This window comes from Blennius ocellaris (genome assembly GCF_963422515.1).
Source record: "Blennius ocellaris genome assembly, chromosome: 7".
In the NCBI taxonomy this organism is placed as follows: Eukaryota; Metazoa; Chordata; class Actinopteri; order Blenniiformes; family Blenniidae; genus Blennius; species Blennius ocellaris.
This window is the reverse complement of record NC_137656.1, coordinates 11,347,559-11,361,087: the sequence shown is the minus strand read 5'-3', so window position 1 is coordinate 11,361,087 and position 13,529 is coordinate 11,347,559. Positions and strand designations below refer to the sequence as shown.

General features: G+C 39.4%; 1 protein-coding gene across 1 annotated transcript in view; it reads left to right on the top strand.

The window, feature by feature from the left end:
* Positions 1–13,529, top strand: part of oxct1a (3-oxoacid CoA transferase 1a) — a 46,029-nt gene that overhangs the window by 11,635 nt on the left and 20,865 nt on the right. Inside the window, exons 8-12 of the mRNA XM_080500170.1 lie at positions 9,764–9,871; positions 10,189–10,303; positions 10,825–10,919; positions 11,581–11,629; positions 13,154–13,226. Of these exons, the coding sequence (XP_080356296.1) occupies positions 9,764–9,871; positions 10,189–10,303; positions 10,825–10,919; positions 11,581–11,629; positions 13,154–13,226 (440 nt within the window). The remainder of the gene's footprint in view (positions 1–9,763; positions 9,872–10,188; positions 10,304–10,824; positions 10,920–11,580; positions 11,630–13,153; positions 13,227–13,529) is intronic.

The window sequence follows — 13,529 nt, the reverse complement described above, 5'->3', positions numbered from 1 at the left end:
CATACTTACTTTGTAACTGCTTCCATATTAAATGTTTTTAGGATCAAAATGTAAAAAGCACTGCACACTACTTAAGCAGTAGCAGACTAGTAGTTGTTATTTTATGAAATTAATACTTATTTTACGATTGGTTGAAGTGCTTTGTTGCAATGTCGTTACATTGTCGTGGCCCTAACAATGATAATATTCCTCCAGCGCCTGCACACTGCAATTTGAGTTGTCCATCTACAAACATCGCTGGTGTCTTCACACAAAAAGTTAAGCAAACCAAGAATCTAGCTTTTGTTCCACAAGCAAAATGCTTCATATGGAAGTAGGACAATATTTTAGTTGTCGCCTTTGACTATTGTATTTCTGCGGTTGTTACGTCACTCTCTGCTCTGTTCCTGTTGATCGTATGCAGCTTTAGCAGCAGTCACTCTGTTCCTTCTCAATGAACGACATAAAACTGCACATTTGAACCCATGACCAAAGATATCGCTACAATTTCCCTTCTTTTATCAGGGACTGTGAAAATCACAGTGCGTAAATACACTTAATTGAAACCGTTCACCCGCAGAGCAATTAACGGTTACCAACAGCAGAAAATGCCGGCATTTTCTGCTGTTGGTAACCTTTGTCACAGCAAGCCAAGGTCGGGAGCTTTGGTAAAATGATTTCTCAGCCACTTAATTGTTTCAGTCAAAGGGCAGCAGCTTACACAGTGGCTGCAGGCGCCCACAACACTATTGGATCAGTCTACGTTACATTAACACTTGTCTTGAGAACCCCTCATCAACTGGGAAATTTGTCCTATAGTTGGGGAGATGAGCAAATGTTCTTATCACTATGATGCTCATCATTGCTTTCAAAAACCAATTGAACGCTAACATGTTCAAGTATACCATGATGAGTTGTCAAGTTTCCCCTTCACACATGGAAAAACTGTCGAGTAAACAAAATCCACTCCTGCCTAATAGATGTTTCAATTGCAGGTGCTTAAACTTTGCATGTTGTGATGAATCAGTCTACAGCAGTTTTTTGTGTGAAGTTTAAGGAACTACATCCACATTTTCTGTAGCAGTGTGTTTTGGCTGCATCACATCATGTGATCTGCATATTTGTTTTGACACCAGTTTCATGCTGAATGCCCTGAGCAGTTGGGTTTAATGGCTTTGCTCACGGACTTACAGTTGGGCAACACATCACCCAGAGGTATTCAATTCAGCCAACCTCCAAACACAAACTTGCTTCCATAACCTCTGAATTATTTTTTTTAAAGGCATAAATTAAATCAGGGGTGTCCAAACTCGGTCCTGGAGGGCTGGTGTCCTGAATGCTTTAGTTCTCTCCCTTACTGCAGCATACCTGAATGTACTGATGATGTCATCGCCAAGGTTGTGAAAAAGCCCCAAAACGAGCCCTTCATTGCAATCGAGGTGTGCTGCAACTGAGAGGGAGCGAGACCCTGCAGGACGCCGGCCCTCCCTCACCCTCACCCGTCTGTCATGTCTTAATAGCTCAATGAATGTACATTTGTGTTTGATATGTTAAATCCAAGTGGCTCTGTCAGGTATGTAGATATGTGATGACACCTCCAAAAACCTGTAATAGAAATTGTTGGATGCAAATTCAAATGATTCTAATTTATGCATCAGAAGCCCTACAATTATGACTAACCAGTTCCACATTCGCGATGTTCAAGATTTTTCACATCATGGCCGGTGCTTCCTATCCATGCATAAATACACCTTTGATGGCATGTCGTCACCTCTTTCTGAGTTTGTACATTGGTACAGCTTGTGTCCATATTCCACACGTATATTTCCTTTTAAAAACTAAATTAAACTCGTACAATTTGGAGGGGTGTCAGAAAACGAGAACACAAAGGCAAATTACACAAAAGAAAATTACCAGATCATCGCCAGCTCCCGCCAGGGTTGCTAAGCAACCAAGCAGTGCTATTCAATCGTTCAATGTTGCACAGTATCCGACTGGTCCGGTTATTCCCTTATCGCAGGTACAGTGAAAGGCCCTGGTGCATTGTGGGTTACAATGCACCAGAGACCAAATCAAAGCAACTATCAGTCACAGTAAATGACTCAACTGCGTTTTGGATGCAGTGAAATGCAGCCGTGTGGGTGTAAGTGTGCGCGCACAGCCCGCCAGCCAGCCATGCGAGAATTACGTGAATATATTTTTAAGCATGCTTTGCTCTTTTAACCGGCAAAGAGGTCTAATTGGATATAAATGACCTTCATCCTGAGGGGTTTCAGCATCCGCCTCCCTCTGTAAATATGTGTCGAAACACAAACACCAATAGATACTCAGGGCTACAACAGAATATGGGTTTGTCCTTCAGGCTTTTCATTATTGTTACGCCAAAAACAGCTTACACATTTCGTAAAGGACAATATCAGTTTCAGTATTGACAGGGGAACTTGAACTGACTGAAGTGCATGTTAATTAAAAAAAAAAAAAAAATCACAGCAAATGTGGGTCCTTGGAATGACACATCTTATCTTGCACCATTGCTGTAATCTTTTGTGCGGTGTAGATAGAATGTCTTGTATCTTTTATTGCTCTCAGCTGGAATTTCAATCAGTTTTCCCAGCCAAGATTTTTCATGCTATTTGCATCACTTCGTATGCCTTGTTGGGTTTACTTGTGCCCCTCACTAACTCCATTACTCAAGCTATTGATTACAATTAAGTAGAAAATCGCTCATTTACCTCATCATTTCCTGCATAAACAGGTTTGTGAATTCACTTTTGTGTGCTTAATATATGCAGTGAATGTTTTTCATATTTGTCTTTTCAAGTTGTAGCAAAGAATGGAGCGAGAGGATTAGGGGAGTCCCTTTCAAGCCTATTTGGATAAACACAACAGTGTTACAAACAAGTTTTGTCAGTTCTAGTAAATAAAACATACAGTACCAGTAAAAAGTGCAGATACACTTTTTGGTTTAATGACTCAAGTCTTCATGTGAGAGTATCATCCTTGAATCTGACATGTCACAAAAGCAAAATATATAAAGTGTCCAGTTTTAAATATGAAGAATATTCATATTCGTTTAACACAAAATGTACGAGTTCTTTGATAGTGTGATTTTGACTTTTACTGTATATTTTACACACTCTGAAATGTGTTATTTGAATTAAAAAGCTGTTTTATGAACGAGGGGCGACATCTCTTGAGGGCAAATAGTTGTGTTCAGAGAGATTGTTAAATTGCTGCAATGTGGACAGATCGTGGAAAAAAACTTGAATAGTGCGTTCTCCTAAATGTTACTATCCTCAGCAAAGTAAATGTCACCCTGATGGGATTAATGTTTGATTTAAATGGCAGTTGAGCCGAAATTGTCTTCAGAAGCCATATATTGAAGCTTTGTAAAAAGCATTAATGGCTTCGACAGTGATTTGCTTGGAGAGACGAAGGGTTATGACAGGACCAAAAGCAGCTTATCTTTTGAGAGAATTGATTTGCCACGAAAAGGAAAGAAAAATACAAGGTGTTGTTGGTGAAATAAACGCTATATATTTCGATGGATTGTTCAATAAATGAACGAGCCCCAAAAGAAAATATAAACGACAATAACTAAGTTTAACAATAAAAGCCTCTGGAAATCAGTTCTATCCTATTAAACTAAGGACGTGGTATTTATGCAATGGTTTATACATATGTGGAGTGAAAACGAACATCTTCCAATGAGGGACAAGCTGAGGCGAAGGATGCTGGTCTGTAAAACATGACATAAGAACATAAAAAGATAAGATCGGGAAACAGGACCCAACATGTTGCACTAAACCTAACAAAGTCTTTGAACCTAATATGTCGGTTCTCAAATCCTTTCAGTTTTGATATTCTTTGTGAGCAAGTAGTCACTGTGTATGTATATTTTGTAATATTTACATTACTGTGCAAGAGGGAGCTGTGTGATTGGAAAATTACGTTTCATCCCAGATTTTCTTTTTTAAAGCAGAGTCTCTGTAAAGATTGACAGAGGTTCACTAATCTGCAAAAATACATTTATAAGTTCAGTAGTGGTTTAGAAAAAATATATTATTCAACAGAACATTACAAAGGCTTGGAACATCCCACCATCCACACTCCATATGTTAATCAAAGGATTAAGAGAATCTTAGAGAAATTGTTGCTTGTAGGGAACAAGGCTTCAGATTAATATTGGAAACTGTTGATGTTCAGGACTTTGGGCAATATTTTAAAGCATCTTAGGATTTGCTTGTTTTGTTGTTTTTTTTTTTTTTATAATTAAAAAGTGATTCTATTGATTCTCTTCTGGAAAGGAAAGCATTGAACACTTCCAGAAAATGTTATCTGTGAGAATGATTAAAAATGAGAAAAAAACTTAGAATCCACAATTGCAAATTAATGCTTGTGTGAACACAGTTTTAAAACTGCTGCTCTCTCCACTGGGGTATAGAGCTCATTTAAAATCAGCTGAGGCAAAACGGAAAGCTGTTGTGCTGTCCAAATTAACATATGGAATGGAACGATGTCAGAGGGCTTCAGAGCAGTGCCTTTTCCCATCCAGATAACACCTCTTTGGGGAAGGACTTTCATATATCAGTTAGACGGTGCTTAACCGCATATGGCATTTTTCACAACAGCATGGTTTCACAGTTGAAGCCTGTCTGGAATTCAGACCTTTCACCAACAGAAAGCATTGAAGACATCATTGAAAAAAAGCTTAAATAGGACTAAAAACTGTTTAGCAGCAAGATAAATGTGGGAAAACATTATTCTTCCCAGACACGAGCACACAGACTTCACTATATTTCAACATCTTTGTAACATTTATTTATTTCTTGTATTGGTTTTGATTTTTAAGAGATTTTTTACTTTGCTGTGTTTTTAAACCTGTCAGAGACTCTTGCCCAATGCAGTGAACTTAAAGTATATTATGTTCATATTATTCTGATAGAAAGCATTCATCACTTGAATTGCAATTAAGAGTCGAGATTACTTGGAGGTGAAAATTGCCTGGCAATATCTTTTGTCAACACAGGATTTATACATTCTGCATGCTGGTAGCTATAAAGGTGCTTTATTACATTATTATTAAATTGTTCTTCATTTATGCCAAATGTAGACGCTCAACCTGTAAAAATATTAATTGCCTTGAGCTTAGAAAAGGCTCTTAAATTGGGAAAATGAGAACTCAAACTGCACAATGTGGCGAGGCTTTATCTGAGATGTAACAGTCAGACCACACAGGCTCAGATTGTCATGTCTGGAGATAGGTCAGGGCGACACACACCTCGATTCTAGTGTCGCACTGACATTTACGAGTGAGTGAAACCAAAGCTGGCAATCGAGGGTTTGGGTTTAAACGCCATTACATAGATCATTACAGTGTTGGTTAATCAGAGATGATGGCGGGTGGTAGAAGTGGAGGACAGATTTTCTAAGCATATGCACAAACTGAATGTCTCAATTTAAGTTCAAAGTTTCTCTCCAGCTGCCAATTTTATCAATACAGAGCATATTGTATGCGGGGTTAGGTGTTGCATGAAGTGCAAGTCGTTGTGATTTGAGGTGTGAGGTGAGATCTCAATGTCAAATGCTTTAGTGTACACTATGTCCTCATCAGAAGTATTTCCAGCTGTGTAATGCTGTCAGGGTTTGCATTGGTCGTGTGTCCCATATTTCCTGGAACTCTGAAGGCTTCTATAGGCAAGGCGTTCATCCACTGAGAGGAAATGGATCGCTGGTGATGTCAGTATTCTGGGTTAGAGGATAGAGCCTGAGCTGAGCTCTGAAAGTGGCAACTGGTCCTGGCTTAGCGCCTGCACATGCACACACACACACACACACACACACACACACACACACACACACACACACACGCACACGCACACGCACACGCACACGCACACACACACGCACACAATGGGAGGAAGATGGAGAGGCTATAAATATACACAGTAATGAGAGTGTGGTGTTGCTGTCATCCGCATGCCCGATTGCCCACGGCCACCTCATCTTTCTCTTCTGACCTCTTGACTGTTGTGTTGCAGAAGCTGCAAACCCCAAACAAAATACAAACGCAGAGAAAACAACAGCGTGTTAGCTTCATCAGCTAAAGCATTCACAAACCCCAATTGTTTAGTTTGCAGCTTTTTGCTCCACCAGCAGGCTGAATTTATACATCCAAAAACATTTGACAAAAAAAGCAGGATCTGATTTGAGTTCTTCATTTGCGCCCTCCATCTGGATTCTGATATATTTTGTGAACAAGATGTTATGGGATAGTTAAATGTTGTATATGTTAAAGTAAAAAAAGAACGATTTGCTGCATGCCATCTGTTGTGCACCTCGCTATTAAGTACAAGTCTTCAAATGGTAAAATGATCAATTTACTCTCTTCACTCCTTTAATTCTTTCTATACAGGGTAAGAACTATTACCTTCATGTGGTTTTGGCATACTAACAGTTCATAGATCGAAAACAGTGTGTGCATTATGCTGCTTTTAGTTGTGATTCGAACTGGTCTCTGAGATCTGAGTAGATTTAAATGTCTTTGTTGTCATTGTATGTGAACATACAAAGACACTGACGTGAGCCCCTGGTTGGTGCACAGTAAAGGAGACTCGCATATACTTTAAAGGTTAATACATCTATTAAAAAACAGTTGAAATTGTAGTGTGGCAGCACAAGATATAGTGTAACAGAAAAAGTGTGATTATTAAAATGTGATCTGATCTTAAAGTTGTAAGAAAAAGAGTAATTTATAAATGAAATTTAAAATATGATATATTGACATAATGAATGTCACTGTACAGTTTGCATATGCTATTCAAAGTTTTAGACCGCTGAAGTAAATTGTTTTATGCAGAGGGCTTTGAGTTGGTTTAGTGTGATGTAACTTATTTTGTGCCTCACACATAATGGCAATCGTCCACATTTACAATAACCGTGAGGATAAGCACAGTTGCATCCTTTTCACATTTGATTGGATTGTTCTTCTACATGAAAATGTGGTTCAAATGAAAATGTGGCCATTTTATTTTGGTCAGGTATATATTGATACAGCATTTCCTGCACTGTCTCTCAATCATCGAGGACTGCCTGTGCATCATCACTGCTGCTGATTTATTCCAGGAATTGGGTTTGCATTGTGTCCCAATCAGTTTGAGACGAACAAGATTTGACTAAGCTCACAGCCTAAAAAAGCACAAACTCTCGAAAATGCGCTCGCTGCATCCCCAGAGGGCACTTTGATTCCCTCTATCCTCCTGCCAGCTCACTTCTTTTCTCACTCTGCTCTCATTGATGTGAAAATCGTTCCACAGATACAGGAATATCAATGTCTATGTGTGTGCCTGTTTGCCCGCTCCACACACCTGCTCATTTGCGTGCGTGTCTGCGGTATTCTCGTGTGTGTATTCTGAGTGTGAGTGATTGTTTTTTGTGTTTATTTTTTTTCCCATTTAAAATGCTTTATCTTTCCCCCGGCCATCGAACCTCCTGTCTGAACGACATCTGAGGGCTCGTGCAGCCGGGATATATCACATAGATGAAAGGAATGAAGGCTTTTTTATGTACAGGGCACATTTAAATTGTATGAGCTTGTTATTGTGCTGTGACTTAGCTTTGGAAGGCTAATTGAAAGAAAGAAAGAAAAAAAAAAAGCGAAATACATGTTTGTCTGCACGTGTGTGAGAGATCTACAAACTGAAGTATAGATTTTTTTTTCCTTCCATTTTTCAGGAAGCTTACTATCCAAGTTATTTTGATCGAAAGTAAAATATGAGACATTCATACTGTTAATTAAGTCCATTCATGTGAAGTCTTGAAACTTACAGTATGCCACTGAACATTTGTTGTGATTTCCCTGCCTGCAGCCTCTTCTTTTGATGCCGTTTCATGATGTGATGAGTGTAGTCTTGCTTGATGAAGACGTCTAAGGGAATCATCATTCTCACAAAAGACAGATCAAGCCCCCGGAGAAAGATGTGGGTGAATGTGTGGGGCGGCTGTATCAGCGCTCTGGCGCTACCAATCTCTTCTCGCATTGGCCTCGTTTTTCACCGCAAAAGCATCTGAGATTCACCATAAACTGTTGAAGAGAACAAGAAAAGGAGTCTAAAATCACTTTATGGACCCGAGTGGCCCGAGCTCATGAGAGACCAAAGCCTGTGTATCCATGACAACACTAAGATGGGATCCACTCTTAGCCATTGACTCTTCTCAGTCAGCGCTGAGTGCTGAGGGAGGAAGTGGAGATAAGAAGAGATTCAATTCAATTTGCCGTGAACGGCTGCTTGCCCCTCATGTAAATGGAATAAGTGGGTTACTATCTGAGCTACACAGGAGTGATGCACACAACAGTAGAGGGTAAAGCGAAAATTGTGTTTTCATGGTAAAGTCCCCCTTTTGGTCCCACGAGATGTGGCGATAAATCTCATGCTCTCTCCTTTTAAAATTTTTTTTTATCAATAACCATACCTTGCCACCTTGAAAACCCCTCAGAAACAGCCTGTATCCTCATGTGTTTGGTATGAAAAGCCAGATTTTTAAAGAAGGATGGCCATGCATCCCTTGGCTCCCTCAGCTTGCTTTGACTCTTTTTATTGCTCTATCTTGCAGTGTAAATATGAAATTGTCTTTAAACACTTAAATCCCGGATCAAGCTAAAAAAAGGACTGCAAGGTTTCATGAAGCCTACACAGGTTGTACAACATCCCCTAAACCCCTGTACAAGTGGAGGCTAAGTTTGTAACAGTTCCTAATGTTACCGAAGGAGATGGGAGCAGGTGTGTTCCCTGTGGGATTTCTATCCGTGTCATGTTGACCTAACGCTGCCTGAATCAATAGCCATTTCCATCCTTGTCTGTGTTAGTCAGATAGAAATAATCCCTTATGTACACTCTCCTTCTCAGAGTCTACACTTTCCACACAAAGGTGGTTTACTTCCATCTTAGATGCTGTTTGGCAGGCCGCTAAGACCTGTCGTTGTTATGCAGCCATATAAAGTACAAAAGCAATTTCAAGTGATAACAGGATGTATACTTAGATAAAACAGTGGGCTTTATTGAAATTGCCGGAATAAACACAACCTTCATGTCAACCCCGGGAGACAGTCTTGATGCGAGTATTTTGGAAAGTTACTGAATATAGAAATATTTAGGAAGTATTTTCCCTATACAAGTAAGAAGTCTTTTCTGACCCTTGTGTTACTTCCAACCTGGCTGCCTTTAACACCAATGCAATCTCCTTTTTGCACCTTTACCACCAACTGCCTTTGAACTCAGGATCAACCTACATCCCGTGGGCGCGGCAATGTTAAATGATGCTATCTTGTTTTCAGATGGCCGGGCTGGTTTTAGGTAAACAGATGGCTCCCACTAGACTCAGAGGAGTTGCTAAAAGAAAAAAATGGAACACTGTCTTCCACAAATTCTTCTTCTCTATTCCAGTGAAGGGCATGGTGGTAGCAGTATTCAGATAGGAACCTGTGAGATGATATTTAAAGGGCAGATATCTAATTCACTAACTCCTGGTAACATTCTCCACTGTTTGTATATTGCTTAAAGATTACCTTCTGACATTAAAAAAAAACAAAAAACAAGGTCAACTCTTGAGATGATCTCACAGTGTGGTAGCTGATTTTCATCAGTTCACCTCTTTGATTTCATGTTTGAACAGGCAGAGGGTATTTTCTGGTGGCATGGCTCCACCATTTTCTCACCATTCAGTCTCAACAACTGCAGCACATTTTACAGGTGAAGGCAGAGACCACCACTCTGTTTCTGTGCAGGTGGAGGAGGTGGTGGATGTTGGGACGTTTGCTGCAGAGGACATCCACATACCAAGCATCTACGTCCACAGAGTTGTCCAGGGCTCCAGCTTTGAGAAAAGGATTGAGGTACAGCGAGAGCTATCACAAGTGTAGGAAGTGTACAGTTAAGCTACACAGTAGCATGATGAATCCATTATTTATTCAATCTATGCAATATCTCAAGTTCCAGTATCTAATTACACATGAATACTTACTAATACATGATCAGGATTGATAAATAATGTATTCTGTAACAATAGAAGTGGATGGATTACCTGCATTTTTTTTCTACGTCCTTTAACTTAATCCTCAAAATCTCAAACATAGTCTCTAATCCTCATATCAGAATTAACCTCTTGTGCTGCTTTTCTTAATTTTACTTCTATCATTCTCCATTCTTTCAGAAACGCACGGTGAGGAAAGGCCAGGAAGAGAAGCCCAAACCAAAGAAGGATTCCGACATTGTCCGTGAGAGGATCATTCGAAGAGCTGCTCTGGAGTTTGAGGACGGGATGTATGGTATCCTTTGGGCAAAGTTGCGAAGCAAAGAAACTTGGACTTTGCCTTCTCCTACAACTCAGATTTATATAGTTTTGTGGCTGTTGATTGCAGAGGCAGAGTGGAACATACTTTCCCTCCTGCATTTACATACTTGTGTATTGGTCATTGAAGATGCTGCTCAAAGCAGCTTATGTATGTTTAACTTGTGACCTTAATCACAACTTATGGCATGTCTGATGCATCATAAATGTCACGTTTATAAATGTTTTTTTAACCCAAGCCTTTTCCTCACAGCACCAAGGCTTTTAAGTTTGTTCACACAAAAAGAATGTGCTGACTTATAGGGTTTAAAAAGACACCTCGTGATATGTGGGAGACTCTGAAGTGTTGTATGCAGTTATTTTTGTGCATTTTTTTTTTTTTTAAATTTAAAGTAAGTTTGTATTACTTTTGTATATAGAATGTATTGTTCATCATCACACATCTATGGAATTGTTTACTGTTTTGTATTGTGCATTCTTTAACACAATGTCAATCAGCTAACCTTGGGATTGGTATTCCCATGCTGGCCAGCAATTTCATAAAGCCAGACATCACCGTTCACCTCCAGAGTGAAAATGGGATTTTGGGACTGGTAGGATACCCACTCAGTTTCTTTCTGCTCAGGTTTGAGGACTGTGAGATGCAAAATGAGCTGACAAGCAGTATTTTCCCTTTATTTGGTTGGTCAACTGAACGCTTCAATATTAGTAAATGTTTTTACACCAAATATTGTGCACTGAGGATGTGATTGATGGAAAGCTTGGTCTCATTCATAGTTGCAACCTTCATTTGAAATATGCTGGTTTATTATGTAACAGATTGTTGGCAGTTTGACACGTTCTCTCCCATTATTATTTCTCACGATCATTATTTGCTGGCTGAGCCGTTTATCGGAGGGAGCTGCTGCTTCTGCTTCTGCTGTGGGGGGAATTTCCTATCAGCTGTGTTGATAAGTAGGATGCAAGTGCTTATGCTAAGACCTTATTTGTAAAAGTTTCTGCTAATTATGAGGCCCAGTTTTAGAAAGGCACTGATCTCTGCTTCTTCCTTCACTCCCCCGTCATGCAAGGACTTGCTCCCTTTGTTGAGCACAGAGAAAGTCAATGTGTCATCCAATCAGAGAAGTGTGATTGTGTGTGTGTCTCACCCCTGAACCATCCTTGGTGGTTAAACTGAGGGACATGTTTTAGTGTATATGTGGCCGAATGACTGCTTGAGTGCACATTCTTATCTGTTGCTTTTCTTTTATATAGGGCCCGTACCCTACTGAGGATGCAGTGGATGCAGACTTGATTAATGCAGGTGAGGTTCCATTATAATCAATAACTGTCCGTGATAAATTCACAGATCAGAAAATAAAATGTATTTTGTCATGGGTCTAACTGAATTACCGGAGGGGAGCTTTTCCACATTATTTGCCGTGTTGTAGCGATAGAGAAGCGTGGTCTAGCTTACAAGCAGATGCCCAAATCGGTTAACAAAACTTGGAACAGGGGATAAACTGAGCTCATATTCAAGCATTTGTTTCTTAGGACATATATTTTGACTGATCTTAAATGGGGGGGAAACAATGACCTGTCTGAATTCTTTCAAAACATGTCAAATGTTGTGGCAGTTAACTATTACAGATCAGATTAGTGCAATATAAATCTGGTCAGATTTATATTGCACCAATGTTTAGACCCGTATTCATTATGCACATTTTTAATTTAATTATATAATATTGGAAAACACTGTAAACTACAGAACCCATGACTCAAGGGATGTGATGTCACGTGCGCTTTCTGCAACCTCAAAATTCGCCTCATATGTCATAAGACCACAACACTTGTGTGTGTTCAGCTGAATGCCAAGTACATTTTCTCTTTGAATAAAGTGAAGCCAAAAGAGGGGGGGGGGGGGGGGGGGGGGAATCTATGTCAGTGAGAAACTACCAATTGCAATTTCTTGCTTTTTGAGTCACTTTGTTTATGCGGTAAGATCAACCAGTTGTGGCTACTCTACATTTTTTTAAAGATTTTTTTTTAAATTGTGGTATATATGCAAGATGGTTAAACTCAAGACCAGTGCTGTGCAAATGTTTAGGACAGGTTGACCAAATGCTGCACACTAGGAATGCTCTAAAAGTGAACAGTGTTATTACTCAATTTATATTACTAGATATAATGTAGAGTTATTGAACAGAAGAGAAATCAGTATTGAGTATGGCACCCTTTGCTCCAGTACTTATCGGGTGGATTGCAGGCGCTTTTTTGAAGGGCATTTGCAGGAAGTTTATGTAAAACACTTTTCGGAACAGAGCGAAGTGGATGTCGGCTGTCTCGGGAGTCTTCTGTCTCTACATGTAATCTCAGACAGACTCCATGAAGATGAGATCAGGGCTCTGTATGGGCCATACCATAACGTCCAGGACTCATAATTCATCTAAATCCCCTTCGTAATGACATTGGCTGTGCGATTAAGATCATCGTACTCCGCTGCAGAGTAATTCCAGAGCCATATGGCTTCTTGATGGTGTTGCTTGATGGAAGAGCGCTCTTCTCTTCTCTTCCAAGCATGTCTTAAACCTTTGCACATTAGTGCATAATATTGTGGATGACACATTCTTTATAAAAATCAAACATGTATATTTGCATCCAGGTAAGATTGTATGACTAATTTTACAAAATGTTTATGATTCTTTTTAAAGTGGTTGTTATTCTGTATTTTGCCCTCTCTCCATTCTTTATTAAAAAAAAAAAAGATATATATATATCAGTTTAAATGATTTTTGTGGTTAAATTTATTGCTAGGATAAATCAGTCTAAATGTTTTGTCTCCTTTCAGGAAAAGAGACAGTCACTGTGCTCCCAGGGGCAGCCTATTTCTCCAGTGATGAGTCATTTGCCATGATCCGGGGGTAAGGCTGTGATATTTATTTGCAGGCTGATAGCTTGATCGCTATGTCTGACATTTGTAGACTTGCAAGTAAGTCCTTTCAGAATAATTTTCTCAATACTGTAGACCGCATGAACTGTAACAGCAGACATACTTAAATGTTGTCATCACACATCTCTCAGTTCTGCTGATGTGTGGGTGCGTGTGCGTGTGCGTGCGTGCGTGCGTGTGTGTATATGTATATATATATATATATATATATATATATATATATATATATATATATATATATATATATATATATATATATATATATATATATTGT